This window comes from Loxodonta africana, chromosome 1 (genome assembly GCF_030014295.1).
Source record: "Loxodonta africana isolate mLoxAfr1 chromosome 1, mLoxAfr1.hap2, whole genome shotgun sequence".
NCBI classification, from domain to species: domain Eukaryota; kingdom Metazoa; phylum Chordata; class Mammalia; order Proboscidea; family Elephantidae; genus Loxodonta; species Loxodonta africana.
The window spans coordinates 160,046,998-160,063,138 of record NC_087342.1 but is presented as its reverse complement, the minus strand read 5'-3'; the positions used below and the strand labels follow the sequence as shown (position 1 = coordinate 160,063,138).

The following is a 16,141-nucleotide window of genomic DNA, read 5'->3' as shown; positions in this document are numbered from 1 at the left end:
ACCCATTACCCAATTCTAAAACCACTTCCACATTGTAGGTGTTTGTTAGAGCAGCACCCCACTTCCAATACCAAATTCCGTCTTAGTTACCTAGTGCCACTAAAACAGAAATACCACAAGTGGATGGCTTTTACAAATTTATTTTCTCAAGTTTAGGAGGCTATAAATCTGAATTCAGGGCATCAGCTCTAATAGAAGACTTTCTCTCTGTGTCAGCTCTGGGGGGAAGGTCCTTGTTCTTTGGTGATCTTCAAGTGGTGGTATCCATCTTCCCCCAACGATGTTTGCTTCTCTATGTGTAATGTGTTCTTTTTACATCTCAAAGGCAATTGGCTTAAAACACGCCCTAAACTGATATGGCCTCTTAACAAAGAAAACCCATTTTCATATGGGATTATAAACACAGGTATTAAAAAAAAAAAAAAAAACCCACTGCCTTTGAGTCGATTCCGACTCATAGCAACCTAGGGGTTAGGATTTACTGCACATACTTTTTGGAAACACATTCAATCCATAACAGATATATTTACAACAACAAAAAGAGCAGCTGCTGAGGCTGCTTATCTATAACCAAATACCTCATGGGTTTTAGTTTCTTGGTTTGGAGGTTTAGTATTATCGTTTCATGGGGCATCCCAGTTAATTGGCCTAATACCATGTTTGGTGTTTCTGTTCTATCTCCTAGTTCATTGCATAGTTCCTGGGGCCTTAAAAGCTTGCAACTGGCCATCTAAGGTAAAACAATTATCTATATTCACTTGGAGCAATAGAGGAAGGAGAGTCATAAATAGAAGGAAATGGCAGGTATGGGTAATTGCCCCAATGAACAACTGCCTTCTTTGGCACAAGATCAGAGCTGGATGGTGCCTGGGCACCATTACCGAACATTTTGATGAAAGAGTCTGTAGATGAATTCTGATTAAAAGGGAGAAAATGCAGAACAGAATTACAAATTCCCATGGAATCCAGACTTTCTGGAGCCATGGAAGCTAGATGAACCCCCCAAACTACTGCCTTGATATTATCTTTAAACCTTAAACCAGAAAATACCTTTGAAGTCTTCTTAAAACCAAACAACAGTTTAGCTTAACTCATAAAGAATGTCTGCCTTGAACACTGTGCTCTTTTAAGAACTAGCTATACGGGATCAAACTGACAATGGCAACTTAAAAGATCAGACAGGAAACTTAAAGGGCAGTGAGTTTATGTTAATGTGGGAGGAACAATTAAAAAAGGGAGGATGAGAATACTTGCACAGAATGTAATCAATGTCACTGAACTGTACATGTAGAAATTGTTGAATTGGTGTATATTCTACTGTTTAGATTCTTAACAATACCAACAAATACTTAAAAAAAAAAAAAAAGAGTATATGTTCTACTGTTATTGAGTGGAGTGTCCTAAAAACGTCAATTAGCTCAAGTTGGTTGATAGTTGATAGTGTCGTTGAAGTCACCTGTATCTTTACTAATTTTCTATTTGTTCCATCAGTTATAGAGAGAAATACTGAAGTCTCCAAGTATAATTTTTGTTTTGTGTATTTCTCCTATCAGTAGTATTTTTTGCTTTATGTATTTTGAAGTTCTATTATTATACATATACTATATACAAACACTTAGGATTCTTTTATCTTGTTAAGAAAAATTAATTCCTTTCTGCCAGATTCACTCTCCATTCTTCTTCAACCTGGACTTTACCCCAGGAGTCAGAACTTGATATACTGCATCTTTGTCCTCTGTTTTTAAGTTGGTTTTGGCCAGTGAGAGATACCAGCTGGACACTGGAGAATGGAGGGGAAGAAGGTTTCAGTACTTAAAGTAACTCCTTCCCTGTAGAGCTGCAAGTTGGCAGCGGGTTCTTCTATGAAGGCACCAGTTCTTTCCGGTGACTGTATCCTACAGCAATGGATCTCAATGTATTCTGGTAATCTCTCCTTCCTCTTAGGCCAGGGTAATGATGGCTCTCTGATTAGCCCTGGGTGCTTCGTCATCACTTTCTGTTTTCAGGCAACTCCAGTCCACCCTTCCGTGAATCGCCTTTTCATTACTACCCTTCAATTGTCCCTCTTGAGTATGCTATCTGTTAATTGCTAAGGATATTGATTAATGTAATGGGTTCAGTGGCACTTCTCAACTAGCTTAAATTATTTACAGAGAGCCTGTTTTGGCTCTTCCTATCCTATCACAGGATTCAACCAAACTGATCATTCAACCTCGGGCACTTACAAGTAGAAAAAAGGGTCTATTTATTGGATGTTTTGATTAGGGAAAAATGCGATAATGATTATCAGTTGACTCCATTCTCTCAAAAGCAATGCCAGGACTCAATATTATCATGATCTAGGCATTAATCCCTCGAGATTATTGTGGATGACAATATCTGTCATGTTAGAGACTCTGCATGGACCATATATGAGCAGCAGCACTGAAAAAAAAAATTTGCCCTCAAATTGATTCCAATTCATAGCGACCTTATAGGACAGAGAACTGCTCCATGGGGTTTCCAAAGAGAGTCTGGTAGATTCGAACTGCCAACCTTTTGGTTAATAGCTGTAGCTCTTAACCACTATGGAGCGGCAGCAGTCCCCACAAAACATCTGTGCTGAAGGTACATTTGCTGAGCAGGGTACATAAATAACGTTCTCCTCAACGGCCCTAGGTTGGCTTCTTTACTGTGTTTTTCCCATTCTTCCCCATCCCAACCCAGCTGTCAGAAAATGTGCTGTATTTGGTTTGAATAGAGAAGAGAGTTATAACGTTACCTATGTAGGAGGCAAAAGCTAGACAAACTATTGTGGAGGAATGCGCAAGAGCCAACGCTCAAGTTACAGCAAAAAATTTGAATTAAAAATTATGGCGGTTTTCTTGAATCTCAAGACGGTGATACAATGAAATGTGTTATCTTTGACTTAAGAATGAAAGTCTTCTGAGTCGATTTTAAAGAACACTTAAATGGAAAAAAAAAATGTTGCGAATGGGCTATAACTTTATAAAAGGGTGCTAAACCTGCCCAGACATGCTCCAAAGAAAGAGAACAAAAATTTTTATACCGAATGCAAGAGGCACCTGAATTACTCGTTTCCCAACACTGGAATAGCCTCAGCAGCCCTGGTGGTGCAGTGGGTAAAGCGCTCAGCTGCTAACCAAACTGTGGTTTGAGCCCGCCAGCCCCCCTCCTTGTGAGAAAGATAAAGCAGTGTGCTTCCATAAAAATTACAGCCTTGGATTGTTAAGTTTTATTTTTTCTTAATTTGGACTAGCCTCACTTGTGCACTCGCCTGGCATGATCAGGAGACATCCTCCACAAAACAGCTGCAGGCACTCGAGCAGGAAGAAAGAGCGTGGCGTACAACCTGGGTGTGAGACAGACAACTGCTCTAGTCGTGCTTCGGCAAAGTCCTTTCCCTTAGCTCCGCCCCAGGGCGACCCCCACAACCCCCAGAGCCCCCTTTCGCTTTCAAGCAAGGCCCCGCCTTCCGACCCAACTCACCAATCAACAGCACCGGCAACAACAACGAAAAAAATGAGCGCCTGTAAGCAGTCCCAGGCTGCCGGTATCTCGCGAGATCTCATGGTGAGCCGGCCGTCCACGCGGAGTTTTCGTGACCCGGCCTCCCCGCTGGTGTTGGCCTAGCCTTGGCTCCGCCCCCTCTGAGCGCGCGCAGCGTGGCGGGAATTTTGCCTGTTCCGGATTTGGACCCTACGGATTCTGGAGCCGTGATCTGTACCGCTGGGGGCGGGTCCTAGGAACTGGAAAAGTGAGCAGGTAAGACGTGTTCGGTGGATAGGGAGCACCGCAGGAGTCCAGCCGCCGCCCTGTGTGGAACTTCGCCCCCGTCACCCCTCGTCTGTCGGGCCCAGCGGTACTCGTCCCCGAGTCGGGGGAGGCGTGGGGGTCTGCGTCCGGCACTGCCCTGATCCGCACCCCGGGCCTGCCTGGGAGCTTTGTCCACTGGCTGCGGGGAAGCGGGCTCAGTGCAATTTAGTAACGTAGCTGAGGGTGCAGTTCGAGGCTGGCTCGGGATTGAACCTGGATCCATCCTGCAACCATTTCCCTCCAGCCTCTTCACCACTTCCCTGGGCTGCGGCATCTGACCTACCCAGAAACCCAGTGCCGTCGAGTCGATTCCGACTCGTAGCGACCCTGACTTACAGGACAGATTTTAAGGCGTTCGCCAGAGCTGTTCAAGGGTGTATTTTGTCTACGCTTTGACAGCCTTAATTTCGGGTGAAGGGATTACTGAGGATTTGGCTTCTTATTTTGTTTTGTTCCCCCTTGTGCGCGGGGGGGGGGGGGGGGTTCTTATTTGCTTTTCAGAATTCCTACTTCTTTGGGAACTTTCTGAGGTTGTAATCCCGAATCTCTCGGCCTACCCCATCTCCAGGAATTTCTTAAAAAGTTCTTTTTGGTGTTCCTAATGGTAATCAGGGAGCCCGGGTGGCACAGTGGTTAAGAGTTAAGAGCTGGGCTGCTAACCAAAAGGTCGGCAGTTCAAATCCACCAGCCACTGCTTGAAAACCCTATGGGGCGGTTCTAACTCTGTCCTGTAGGGTCGGTCTGAATCAGAATCGCCTGGATGGCAACGGGTACATAATGGTAATCATTAACCCCAAACATTTCAGGCCATGAAGTAAACAATGGATAACTGTTCGGCTGCATCGACGTTCCTGACCGACAGCTTGGAGTTGGAGCTGGGGACGGAATGGTGCAAACCCCCTTGCTTTTCTTGTGCTTTTGACAGTAGAGGAGGAGGACAGAGTTTTTCTGGAGAGTCTTACCTTTCCAGTGGAGCCCTTAAGCGGTAAGTAAAAAAATCAGACTTTCGGTTTTTTTCCTTGATGAGATTATTCATCAGTTTGTTAGGAATGTTATTTATGATTTCGATCAATTAAACTTTGACTTTCACCTAGTGGTGTTTTGTGATTGGCTAAGTATATTACACCAGTGCAAACTAATATTAGTTCTGTTGTTGATTTCCTGGTTAGAGAATACCCAAAAGTATTTTGGTTTTTGAGAACTTCTTATTTGATAACTGATCTTCTCTTACCTCACTGCTACCTCAATTTCAGGGTGGGGAGTTGGACGTTAATTTCCCAGTTAACTTAAAATGAACTCTGAACTACCTGGGCTTTTTGAAATGATATTTTCTTCTAAAGAATGAGATAATATTCTAGAGCTTCTTAGTAATTCTTAAGTAAACCATACACATTTTTTATTGCCCCAGTTCCTTCTAAGTCTATATACCTATACATATGTAAGCTTTAAAGATTTAGCTTTTAAAAAATAACTTTTTAATAAATGCATCAGATTGTGTAAGTTCACGGAAATACCGTTCTTCTAAGTTGACACATTAGGTGGATATACACATATTACAGTAAAACTGAAATTCTTGAAATATTTTAGGAATACTTACTGGAGACCCTAAAAGCAGTTACCCAATTTGATTATGCTTTTCACTGTACATGGCTCAAAATAACTTTTAGCTGTATTTTAAAAAATTTCAGAGATTGAAATTCTACCACAGCTAAAGACCACTAATGAAGACAGGCAAAAGCATGTTCCATAGGCTCTTTTTGCATTTTTCTCCCTAAGTTAATTGTTCTTTAGTTATACCTTTTTATCACTATGTATGTCTGCATCCTTAATGCAGTCTAGGTGTTACAGTAGTAATCCTGGATATGTAAGGTACCAAGGCATCTCTTGACTTTATGACATTTTCGGTATGTCATGTAAAATATGGATTCAGAGAATATAAAGAAAGATATGATACATTGTATGAGCATACTTTTTATGAGATTAAATCAGAATTTTCATTTCAGGCTAATTTTGAATCTTGATCCTTTACCAACCAACTTTGAAGAGGATACAGTGGAAATATTTGGCATTCCGTGGGTTACTGAAACTGCGTTAGTTAATTCATCTAGACAGCTTTTTCACTTATTCAGGTATGTTTTTTTGTTTTTGGTTTGTTTCTAACTGCCTATGAGTATAGATGTTATTCAGTTTTATAAGTTACATGGCTGGGTGGTTTCTAATAATTTCACTGTTATTATCAGAAATAATAACCAGAAGTTTTAGAAAATAAACTGAAAACTGAACAGCATCTACACTCATAAGTGGTTTATTTTTTCAGTAAGTGCTCAGTAAATGTTGAGTTGTGCTTGTTGCTTTCTTGATTATCTACCGGTAGTAATAATCAGGCAGTAGTGATTGATGGAATAATGGTTTTAATGAGTTGCTTTTTAGTGATTTTCAAAATCTTTATGCTCTGTATATGATATCATATGTTGGAGACAAATATTTAAGGCTTTGAACTATCGTATAATTTTGAAAAAACATTAAAATGTTTCATTAATAACCATAGCCCTTACACGATCTTTTCCAAATATATGTTTCAGACTGTGTAATAGAACTGTGATTCATTTTCTATTTGAAGAGCATGTAAAAAAATTTTTGAATGTAAATTTTCAAACACAAAGTAGAGAAAATAGTCTAATGCACCACCATAAACCCATTCCTCTATTACAATAAACATTTCTCAAAGTTTTATCACATTTTCATCTATCCCTTTCCTTCTTCTTTTGGCTTAACTATTTTAAAGCAAATTCCAGGCATTATATCATCTCACCCTTAAGTACTTCAGCATGTATCTCTTAAAAAATACGGACTCTTTTTTATGTAAACACTGTGCCATTATTGGAGCCCTGATGAGGTAGTGGTTAAGAACTCGGCTGCTAAGCAAAAGGTTGGCAGTTCAAATCCACCAGTCGCTCCTTGGAAACCCTTTGGGGCAGTTCTGCTGTGTTCTATAGGGTTGCTATGAGTCAAAATTGACTCAATGGCAGCAGGTTTTGATTTTTATGCCATTTTCACAATTAACAAAATCAAATGTTTCTTTTTATCATTTAAAACCAGTCCATATTTAGATTTTAGATGACATTTTGAAGTGGAGTCAATTGTTGAGGGCAAATTATTACCCAAAACCACATTTGACTATATATGGTACATTTAAATGATAATGGAAAGTTGGAAGGATTTCTCTCATGCTCCTCTCATGAGACCTTGTGAAGCGATATTACTGTGTCTGTGTCGAGTTGCATCTACTATGCTATTGGAAGAACAGGCTGGCATATACTACAGAAGGAGTATGTCTTTATCCAGGACATAGGTCGTGAATATGAATCAGCCTTTAAGGAGTTGAAAGGCAACCAGAAAGAATGGCAAGAGAAGATTACCATCAGGAGTTAAGCTGGAGCATCATCAATACAGCTTTGGCTAATAACTCCAGTCCACATTATTCTATTCCTTTTTTGAATTACTGTATTGCTTTATGATACAATTTAACATCTCATTTTAGCTGTTAACCTAGCGTATTAGTATTTTGTATAAGTACTTTAAATTTGAATATATAAACAGTATCTCATTGATAGTAAAATCTATGCTGTTTGAAAATTATTTCAAAGCTACTTGCAGCTTTTAATACACAGTTTTGGAGGTGAGATAGAGGTGCATTTTATCTCTTCTCAAAGTCTTCTGTACTCGAAACTGCCCTTCAGTAAACCTTCCCTAAATATTAAATGCCATCCACAAACAAGAGGCATTCAAGCTATGTAATAGATTTAGGAACATTAACCATACAGTTGTTACATACTTTAAGCTATGGTAAATTGACTCTTATATTTTTTAATATAGGCAACAACTGTACAACTTGGAAACCTTATTACAAGCCAGCTGTGATTTTGGTAAGTTTAAGCTGTGCTTAATGGCTAAAAGGAATGCTGCTCCATTACAGTGAATTGCATCCGGGTCCATGATGCCTGCATTGGGATTGCATGAGTAGCATAGAGGAAGTGTTAGGTCAGCAGATCAGAATACGCTGTGTTTAGTGTTCAGAAAAAGTACGACATTTAAATTTTGTTGGAGCTGAGATTTATAGTATTTTTCCAAATCCGAAGATTTTAAGGCAAAACTTCCTGAAGTGAATTAGTGGTTATTTTGAGAATGAAGAGTGGGATGGAGAACTTACAGGAGAAACAAAAAGTCTTAGACCTTGTTCTGTCTTGATCTTTCTGTTTGCTTGTTTGTTTGCTTTTAGCATTTAAAGGATCATTGATTTGGCGGGGGATTGGTATAGTTAAGGTAGTGAAGAGAACTGAAGGACAGTATGTTTTAGTGCAGGCAAGCTGCTTCTCCTTTCCTGCAGTTTTGATACAGTGTAGTATTTCAAGTCATGGCACTTGATATTTGTGTGTCTCACACCAGGTAATCCCACCTCATTGAGTTCTTGTGAAGGTTAAATGACATAATGTATGTAAAGTACTTAGTCCAGTGCCTATGATTAGTAATGTCCAGGAATCAAAGACCACCAGGAACACACTTTTGGTCAAAAGGTTCGGTTTACTAACTTAGCAAAACAACTTACACGCATCGTGAGAAACAGATGGGTTCTCTCAGTAAGAGAAGGCAGGGAGGGGCTTGTTACAGGGTTTGGGTTGTGCTGGCTGATTTGGGGGGAGGGTTTAAAGAGGCTAGGGCTTTATTCTGAATTGGATGCTATTAGGAGCAGGAGCAACTTGATGATTTGGCATGTTAATTTTTATCTAAGAAGTGGGATGAACGAAGGGGGAGAGTAGGGTTGTCATTAGTAAGGAAGCAATAGTCACATTAGCTAGAAGAGGGGAATGCTTGCTTTTTTGCGAGTGCCTTGTTTCTGTGTTCAGACGAGATTACAGAGAGGCCTGTTTTTTGTCTTGTTTCACTGTAATGACAGAGTTGCCCTATCTGACAATTTTTGGTATCTTACGAAAATTGTTTGTTTTCAGCAGGAAACGTCATGACCTAGCTGTTGGCTGTCATCTGTCAGGGCCATTTTTGTTCATTTTGTCTCATTTTTTTCAGTATGTGCTCAGTAAATGTTAAGTATTAATGTTGCATCATCACTCAATGTGTCCCTGCTTCGTGCCAGGTACTTTGTAAGGTGCTGCGGAATCAAAGAAGAAAAATACGCTGCTGAAGAGTTTGCAGCTGAGTAGGATAGGTAGATATGCAAGCATAGTGCAGCATGAAAAATGGAAAAAGGCAGTGGTAGAAGTATGTACAAGGTGCCATGGGAGCCAAAGATGGCTTCATGGTTTTATGTGCCCATCACTTAGTGATGCCAGTTCTGAGTCTTCAAGGATGGGGAGGAGTTAGCTAGGCAGAAAGTTTGGGAACAAGAAGCATTCTAGGTAGAAACAACTGTCTGGGCAAAGACATTAGGTCTGTAAAATAATTAAAATTCAGGGAGCTGGGAGTATTATGTGTGTTTGGATCCATGTGTGTGCATGATGAATTTGGAAGGGATGAAGCCATAATTACCTTTGTAAATCGTGCTGAAGAGTTTGAATTTTATTTTGAAAACGTTGGGGGAGCTTTTAAAATCTATAGTGAAAATAGCAAGAAATATCTTTATAGACTGGTTGAAGTAAATTGGGCTCATGAAGGCATTTATTATCTAAGATTATTCCTTGAAAAGCACTATTAACCTGCAACCCATATAGCGGACTATTTGTTAAAATGGTTATTTGTTACAGTGAAATTTTGGCTGTTTCTGTTGCTTAAAAAAGCTTTTAATGACAGATTTGTTGGACTAGTTAGCAGTATTAAAGATTATCCCTAGGTCAGCCTGCCCCTGCCACACATCTGTGTCAGTGCTTTGTTAATACACTTTTGTAGCTAGTTTAGCCCCTCAGCCTTTTCCAGAAAGCCCTTATGTAGGGTTACATATTGCCAGTGTATATGGTTCTTATTCTTCTATTCATTAAGCTCCGGAATTGCTTTCCAGTTGTGGCAGAATAACATACATGCATGTTTCACTTGTGTCTGTTCTTATGTAATACAGCTGTTGGTATTACCCTTTCTCCGGGTTGATACTGGCAGTAGAGTGTACTTACTTTTCTTTATATTACATCTTGAGGAAATATAAAAGAACATTTTAACTATCATAGAAAGTTTACATGTGTATTAGTTATTATGCAAATAGTGCAGATGTTTAGAGTATGTAAACCTTTTCTTTCATCAGTTTTTATTTTTTTCCATAGTAATACACGTACATAATTTAAGAAATCAAACCTAATTACAAGGCCTAGAGCAGTCTCCTGACTGCTCTCTCAAAGCAATAGCTTTCAGCTCTTTTAACCCTTAGCTGTTTCTACAGGTATTTAATTCCATCCTTCTACATAATTTGATTAAACTGTTATTTCCCAGCCCCTGACCTTTTTTCCCCTCCATAATTAGATACTTTTTATTGACTTCTAATCTGGGAATAGAAGAATTATTACCACCTCCCAAACATTTTCTCTTTTCCATCCTTGTAATAGGATACTTTGGTTATATATGATTAAATAAATATTTAGTGTTGACATTAATATGACAGTGTAAATACTGTCCTTTTGGCTTTTTAGAGTTAATCATTGCTTCTCATTTTCACTTCCTGTGTTCTTTTATATCCCTGTCATTAATTTATTCATAAAACTCTGACTGAGCTGTAGAACTACTTTTAATACCAAATGTGTCAGGTAAGTGTATCTTGCATTTTTTTTCCTTGGAAATGTTTTTTTCCCATGTCCTATTCTAACATGAACTGTTTGATTCCTAGGTCTGCTGCACACTCAGTAAACTGGGACTTTCCTTCACAATTATTGTGCCATTTCCCTATATCTCTCCTTTAAGGGATTCCCTCTCTGAATCCCAAGAATTCCTCTTTCATTGTTGACTTTCTTGCTTTGGAGAAATGTATCCTTGAGCAACTTCCTGAGAAAGGTTCATGAGAAATCAATTAAAAAATTTTTAATTTTGTGCAGTTAGTAAAATGCATAGCTCTTAAGAATAGTTTAATCAATTTTGACAAATTCGTATACTTGTATAAGCCACAACCCTATCAAGATGAAAAAAAATTTTTTTTTTTTCATCTTGATAGGGTTGTGGTTCCTGTCAAAATACGGCTGTCAAGACATTTCTGTCATCTCAGAAAGTTCCCTCAAGCCCACTTCTCCCCATTCACTGAAGCAACCAGTGATCTTATTCAATATATAATATATCTTGTATCTGGCTTTTTTCATTTGACATAATACTTCTGTGATTAATCCATATCATTTTGTGTGTCAGTAGCCTCTCCCTTTATTTGCTGAATAATGCTCCATTTTATGACCATACCGCAAAATTTTGTCCACTTACCTACTGATGGACATTTCAGTTGTTTCCGGATTTTGTTAATTAGAATAAAGCTACTAAGTACATTTTCAAAGAAGGATTTATGTGGACATAGGTTTCTTCAGATTATCAGGTTACAGTTCCACATGGCTCTCTAATATTTTTTATTGTCAGTCTTTTTCATTTTAACCATAACATTTCTATGATGATTAATGATGAGGACCTTTTCATATGTTCAGTAGTCAGCAGTCTTCTTTTGTGATGTATATGTTGAAGTCTTTTGCCTATTTTTTAAAAATGGATTATCTGTCTTTTTCCAATTAAATTGTAGGTGTTCCTTATATATTAGGTAATTGAATGGTTTCTTAGATGTGTGTCGTGAATATTTTTTCCCAATTTGTGGCTAGCCTGTTTATTTTCTTTCTTTAAAATAATTTTTATTGTGCTTTAAGTGAAAGTTTACAAGTCAAGTCAGTCTCTCACATATAAACTTATATATACCTTACTACATATTCCCCCCCACGTGTCTGTCAGTTTGTCTTACTGTGGGGGCTCGTGTGTTGCATGATGCTGGAAGCTATGCCACCGATACTCAAATACCAGCAGGGTCACCTATGAAGGACAGGTTTCAGCTGAGCTTGCAGACTAAGACAGACTAGGAAGAAGAACCCAGTAGTCTACTTCTGAAAAACATTAGCCAGTGAAAACCTTATGAATAGCAGCAGAACATTGTCTGATTTAGTGCTGGAAGATGAGCCCCCCAGGTTGGAAGGCACTCAAAAGATGACTGGGGAAGAGCTGCCTCCTCAAAGTAGAGTCAACCTTAATGATGTGGATGGAGTAAAGCTTTCGGGACCTTCATTTGCTGATGTGGCACGACTCAAAATCAGAAGAAACATCTGCAAACATCCATTAATAATCGGAACCTGGAATGTACGAAGTATAAATCTAGGAAAATTGGAAATTGTCAAAAATGAAATGGAACTCATGAACATCGATATCCTAGGCATTAGTGAGATGAAATGGACTGGCATTGGCCATTTGGAATCGGACAATCATATAGTCTACTATGCTGGGAATGACAACTTGAAGAGGAATGGTGTTGCATTCATTGTCAAAAAGAACGTTTCAAGATGTATTCTGAAGTACAATGCTGTCGGTGATAGGATGATATCCATACGCCTACAAGGAAGACCAGCTAATACGACTATTATTCAAATTTACGCACCAATCACTAGTGCCAAAAATGATGGAATAGATTTGTATCAGCTTCAGTCTGAAATTGATTGAACATGTAATCTAGATGCATTGATAATTACTGGCGATTGGAATGTGACAGTTGGAAACAAACGAGAAGGATCAGTAGTTGGAAAATATGGCCTTGGTGATAGAAACAATGCTGGAGATCGAATGATAGAATTTGGCAAGACCAACGACTTCTTCATTACAAATACCTTCTTTCACCAACATAAATGGTGACAATACACATGGACCTCGCCAGATGGAACAGACAGAAATCAAATTGACTACATCTGTGGAAAGAGACGATGGAAAACCTCAATATCAGTCAGAACAAGGCCAGGGGCCGACTGTGGAACAGACCATCAGTTACTCATATGCAAGTTCAAGCTGAAACTGAAGAAAATCAGAACAAGTCCACGAGACCCAAAGTATGACCTTGAGCATATCCCACCTGAATTTAGAGACCATCTCAAGAATAGATTTGATGCATTGAACACTAGTGACCGAAGACCAGACAAGTTGTGGAATGACATCAAGGACATCATCCATGAAGAAATCAAGAGGTCACTGAAAAGACAGAAAAGAAAGAAAACACCAAGGTGGATGTCAGAGGAGACTCTGAAACTTGCTCTTGAGCGTTGAGCAGTTAAAGTGAAGGAAGAATTGATGAAGTAAAAGAACCAAACAAGATTTCAAAGGGCCTCTCGAGAAGACAAAATAAAGTATTATAATGACATGTGCAAAGAGCTGGAGATGGAAAACCAAAAGGGAAGAACAAACTCGGCGTTTCTCAAGCCGGAAGAACTGAAGAAAAAATTAAAGCTTCGAGTTGCAATAGTGAAGGATTCCATGGGGAAAATATTAAACGATGCAGGAAGCATCAAAAGAAGATGGAAGAAGGAATACACAGAGTTGTTATACCAAAAAGAATTAGTCGATATTCAACCATTTCAAGAGGTGGCATATGATCAGGAACCGAGGGTACTGAAGGAAGAAGTCCAAGCTTGAAAAGAAGGCTCCAGGAATTGATGGAATATCAATTGAGATGTTTCAACAAACAGATGCAGGCTGGAGGTGCTCACTCATCTATGCCAAGAAATATGGAAGACAGCTTCCTGGTCAACTGACTGGAAGAGATCCATATTTATGCCTATTCCCAAGAAAGGTGATCCAACCGAATGTAGAAATTATAGAACGATATCATTAATATCACACACAAGCAAAATTTTGCTGAAGATCATTCAAAAACGGCTGCAGCAGTATATTGACAGGGAACTACCAGAAATTCAGGCTGGTTTCAGAAGAGGACGTGGAACCAGGGATATCATTGCTGATGTCAGATGGATCCTGGCTGAAAGCAGAGAATACCAGAAGGATGTTTACCTGTGTTTTATTGACTATGCAAAGGCATTCGACTGTGTGGATCATAACAAACTATGGATAATACTGCGAAGAATGGGAATTCCAGAGCACTTAATTGTGCTCATGAGGAACCTTTACATAGATCAAGAGGCAGTTGTTCAGACAGAACAAGGGGATACTGATTGGTTTAAAGTCAGGAAGGGTGTGCATCAGGGTTGTAGTTTTTTAATCTGTATGCTGAGCAAATAATCTGAGAAGCTGGACTATATGAAGAAGAACGGGGCATCAGGATTGGAGGTAGACTCATTAACAACCTGCGTTATGCAGATGACACAACCTTGCTTGCTGAAAGTGAAGAGGACTTGAAGCACTTACTAATGAAGATCAAAGACCACAGCCTTCAGTATGGATTCCACCTCAACATAAAGAAAACAACAATCCTCACAACTGGACCAATGAGCAACATCATGATAAATGGAGAAAAGATTGAAGTTGTCAAGGATTTCATTTTACTTAGATCCACAATCAACAGCTATGGAAGCAGCAGTCAAGAAATCAAAAGACGCATTGCACTGGGCAAATCTACTGCAAAGGACCTCTTCAAAGTATTGAAGAGCAAAGGTGTCACCCTGAAGACTAAGGTGCACCTGACCCAAGCCATGGTATTTTCAATCGCGTCATATGCATGTGAAAGCTGGACAGTGAATAAGGAAGACCAAAGAAGAGTTGACGCCTTTGAATTGTGGTGTTGGCAAAGAATATTGAATGAACAAATCTGTCTTGGAAGAAGTGTGGCCAGAATGCTCCTTAGAGGCAAGGATGGCGCGACTGCGTCTTACATATTTTGGACATGTTGTCAGGAGGGATCAGTCCCTGGAGAAGGACATCATGCTTGGCAGAGTACAGGGTCAGGGGAAAAGAAGAAGATTCTGAACAAGGTGGATTGACAAAGTGGCTGCAACAATGAGCTCAAGCATAACAACGATTGTAAGGATGGCGCAGGACGGGACAGTGCTTCGGTTTGTTGTGCATAGGGTCGCTATGAGTTGGACTCGATGGCACCTAAGAACAACACCAACAACATATTCCCACTTCCTCTCCCCCTAATGAGTCAGCCCGCTCCCTCCTTCCAGAATCTCCTTTTGTGACCGTTTTGCAGTTTAGCTTTTTTATTTTTTAATGGTGTCTTTTTTTTTTTTTTTTTTTTCCATGACCAGGAGTTTGTTAAAGTTGTTAAAGTTGAATTTGATATTTTTTTTCCTTTTAGGACCTGAGTTTCTTTGTTCCAAATTTTTTTTGTGTGTGTGTCTTATATGAAAGTTTACAAATCAAGTCAGTCTCTCATACAAAAACTTATATACACCTTGCTATGTATTCCTTGTTGCCCTCCCCCTAATGACACAGCCCACTCCTCCTCTCCACCCTGTATTCCCTGTGTTCATTCAGCCAGCTCCTGTCCTCCTCTGCATTCTTATTTCACCTCCGGACAGCAGCTGCCCACATATTCTTATGTGTCTACTTGAGCCACGAAGCTCCTCACCAGTATCATTTTCTGTCTTATACTCCAGTCCAATTCCTGTCTGAAGAGTTGGCTTTGGGAATGATTCTAGTCTTGGACTAACAGAAGGTCCGGGGACCCATGACCTCCAGGGTTTTTCAAGTCTCAGACCATTAAGTTTGGTCTTTTCATGAGAATTTGAGGTCCGTTCTAAATTCAGATAGTGTGAGGCCTCCCACTTTGTTCTTCTTTCTCAGTAATCCTTCACTTATCCGCAGCCTTGTTCATCGTTAAAAAATGTCTTTGGAATTTGGATCGGAATTACATCGCATCTATAGATTGCTTTACAATGTTGAGTCTTCCTATCCATGAGCAGGGTATGTTTTTCCAAGTATGTAGGTCTCTCTTTGTTTTTTGCAGTAGCGTCTTGTAGTTTCCTTTGTATAGGTCTTTTATGACTCTGGTTAGGTTTATTCCTAAGTATTTTATCTTCTTGGGGGCTACCGTAAATGGTATTGATTTGGCGATTTCGTTTTCAACGTTCTCTTTGTTAGCGTAGAAGAATTAAACTAATTTTGGATGTTTATCTTTTTTCCCAATATTCTGCTGAACTCTTCTATTAGTTTCAGTAGTTTTCTTGAGGATTCTTTAGGGTTTTCAGTGTATAAAATCATGTCATCTGCAAATAGAGATACTTTTACTTCTTCCTTACAAATTTGGATGCCCCTTATTTCTTTATCTAGCCTAATTGCTCTGGCTAGGACCTCCAGCACAATGTTGAGTTAGACTGGTGATAAAGGGCATACTTTTCTGGTTCCTATTCTCAAGGGGAATGCTTTCAGGCTCTAT

The 16,141-nt window shown here is 39.4% G+C and overlaps 1 protein-coding gene across 1 annotated transcript in view; it reads left to right on the top strand.

Annotated features, from left to right (window-relative positions):
• The first annotated feature begins 3,610 nt into the window (after positions 1 to 3,610).
• Positions 3,611 to 16,141, top strand: part of MMS22L (MMS22 like, DNA repair protein) — a 152,398-nt gene continuing 139,867 nt past the window's right edge. Inside the window, exons 1-4 of the mRNA XM_023543655.2 lie at positions 3,611 to 3,765; positions 4,623 to 4,801; positions 5,820 to 5,945; positions 7,693 to 7,742. Of these exons, the coding sequence (XP_023399423.2) occupies positions 4,638 to 4,801; positions 5,820 to 5,945; positions 7,693 to 7,742 (340 nt within the window). The 5' untranslated portion in view covers positions 3,611 to 3,765; positions 4,623 to 4,637. The remainder of the gene's footprint in view (positions 3,766 to 4,622; positions 4,802 to 5,819; positions 5,946 to 7,692; positions 7,743 to 16,141) is intronic.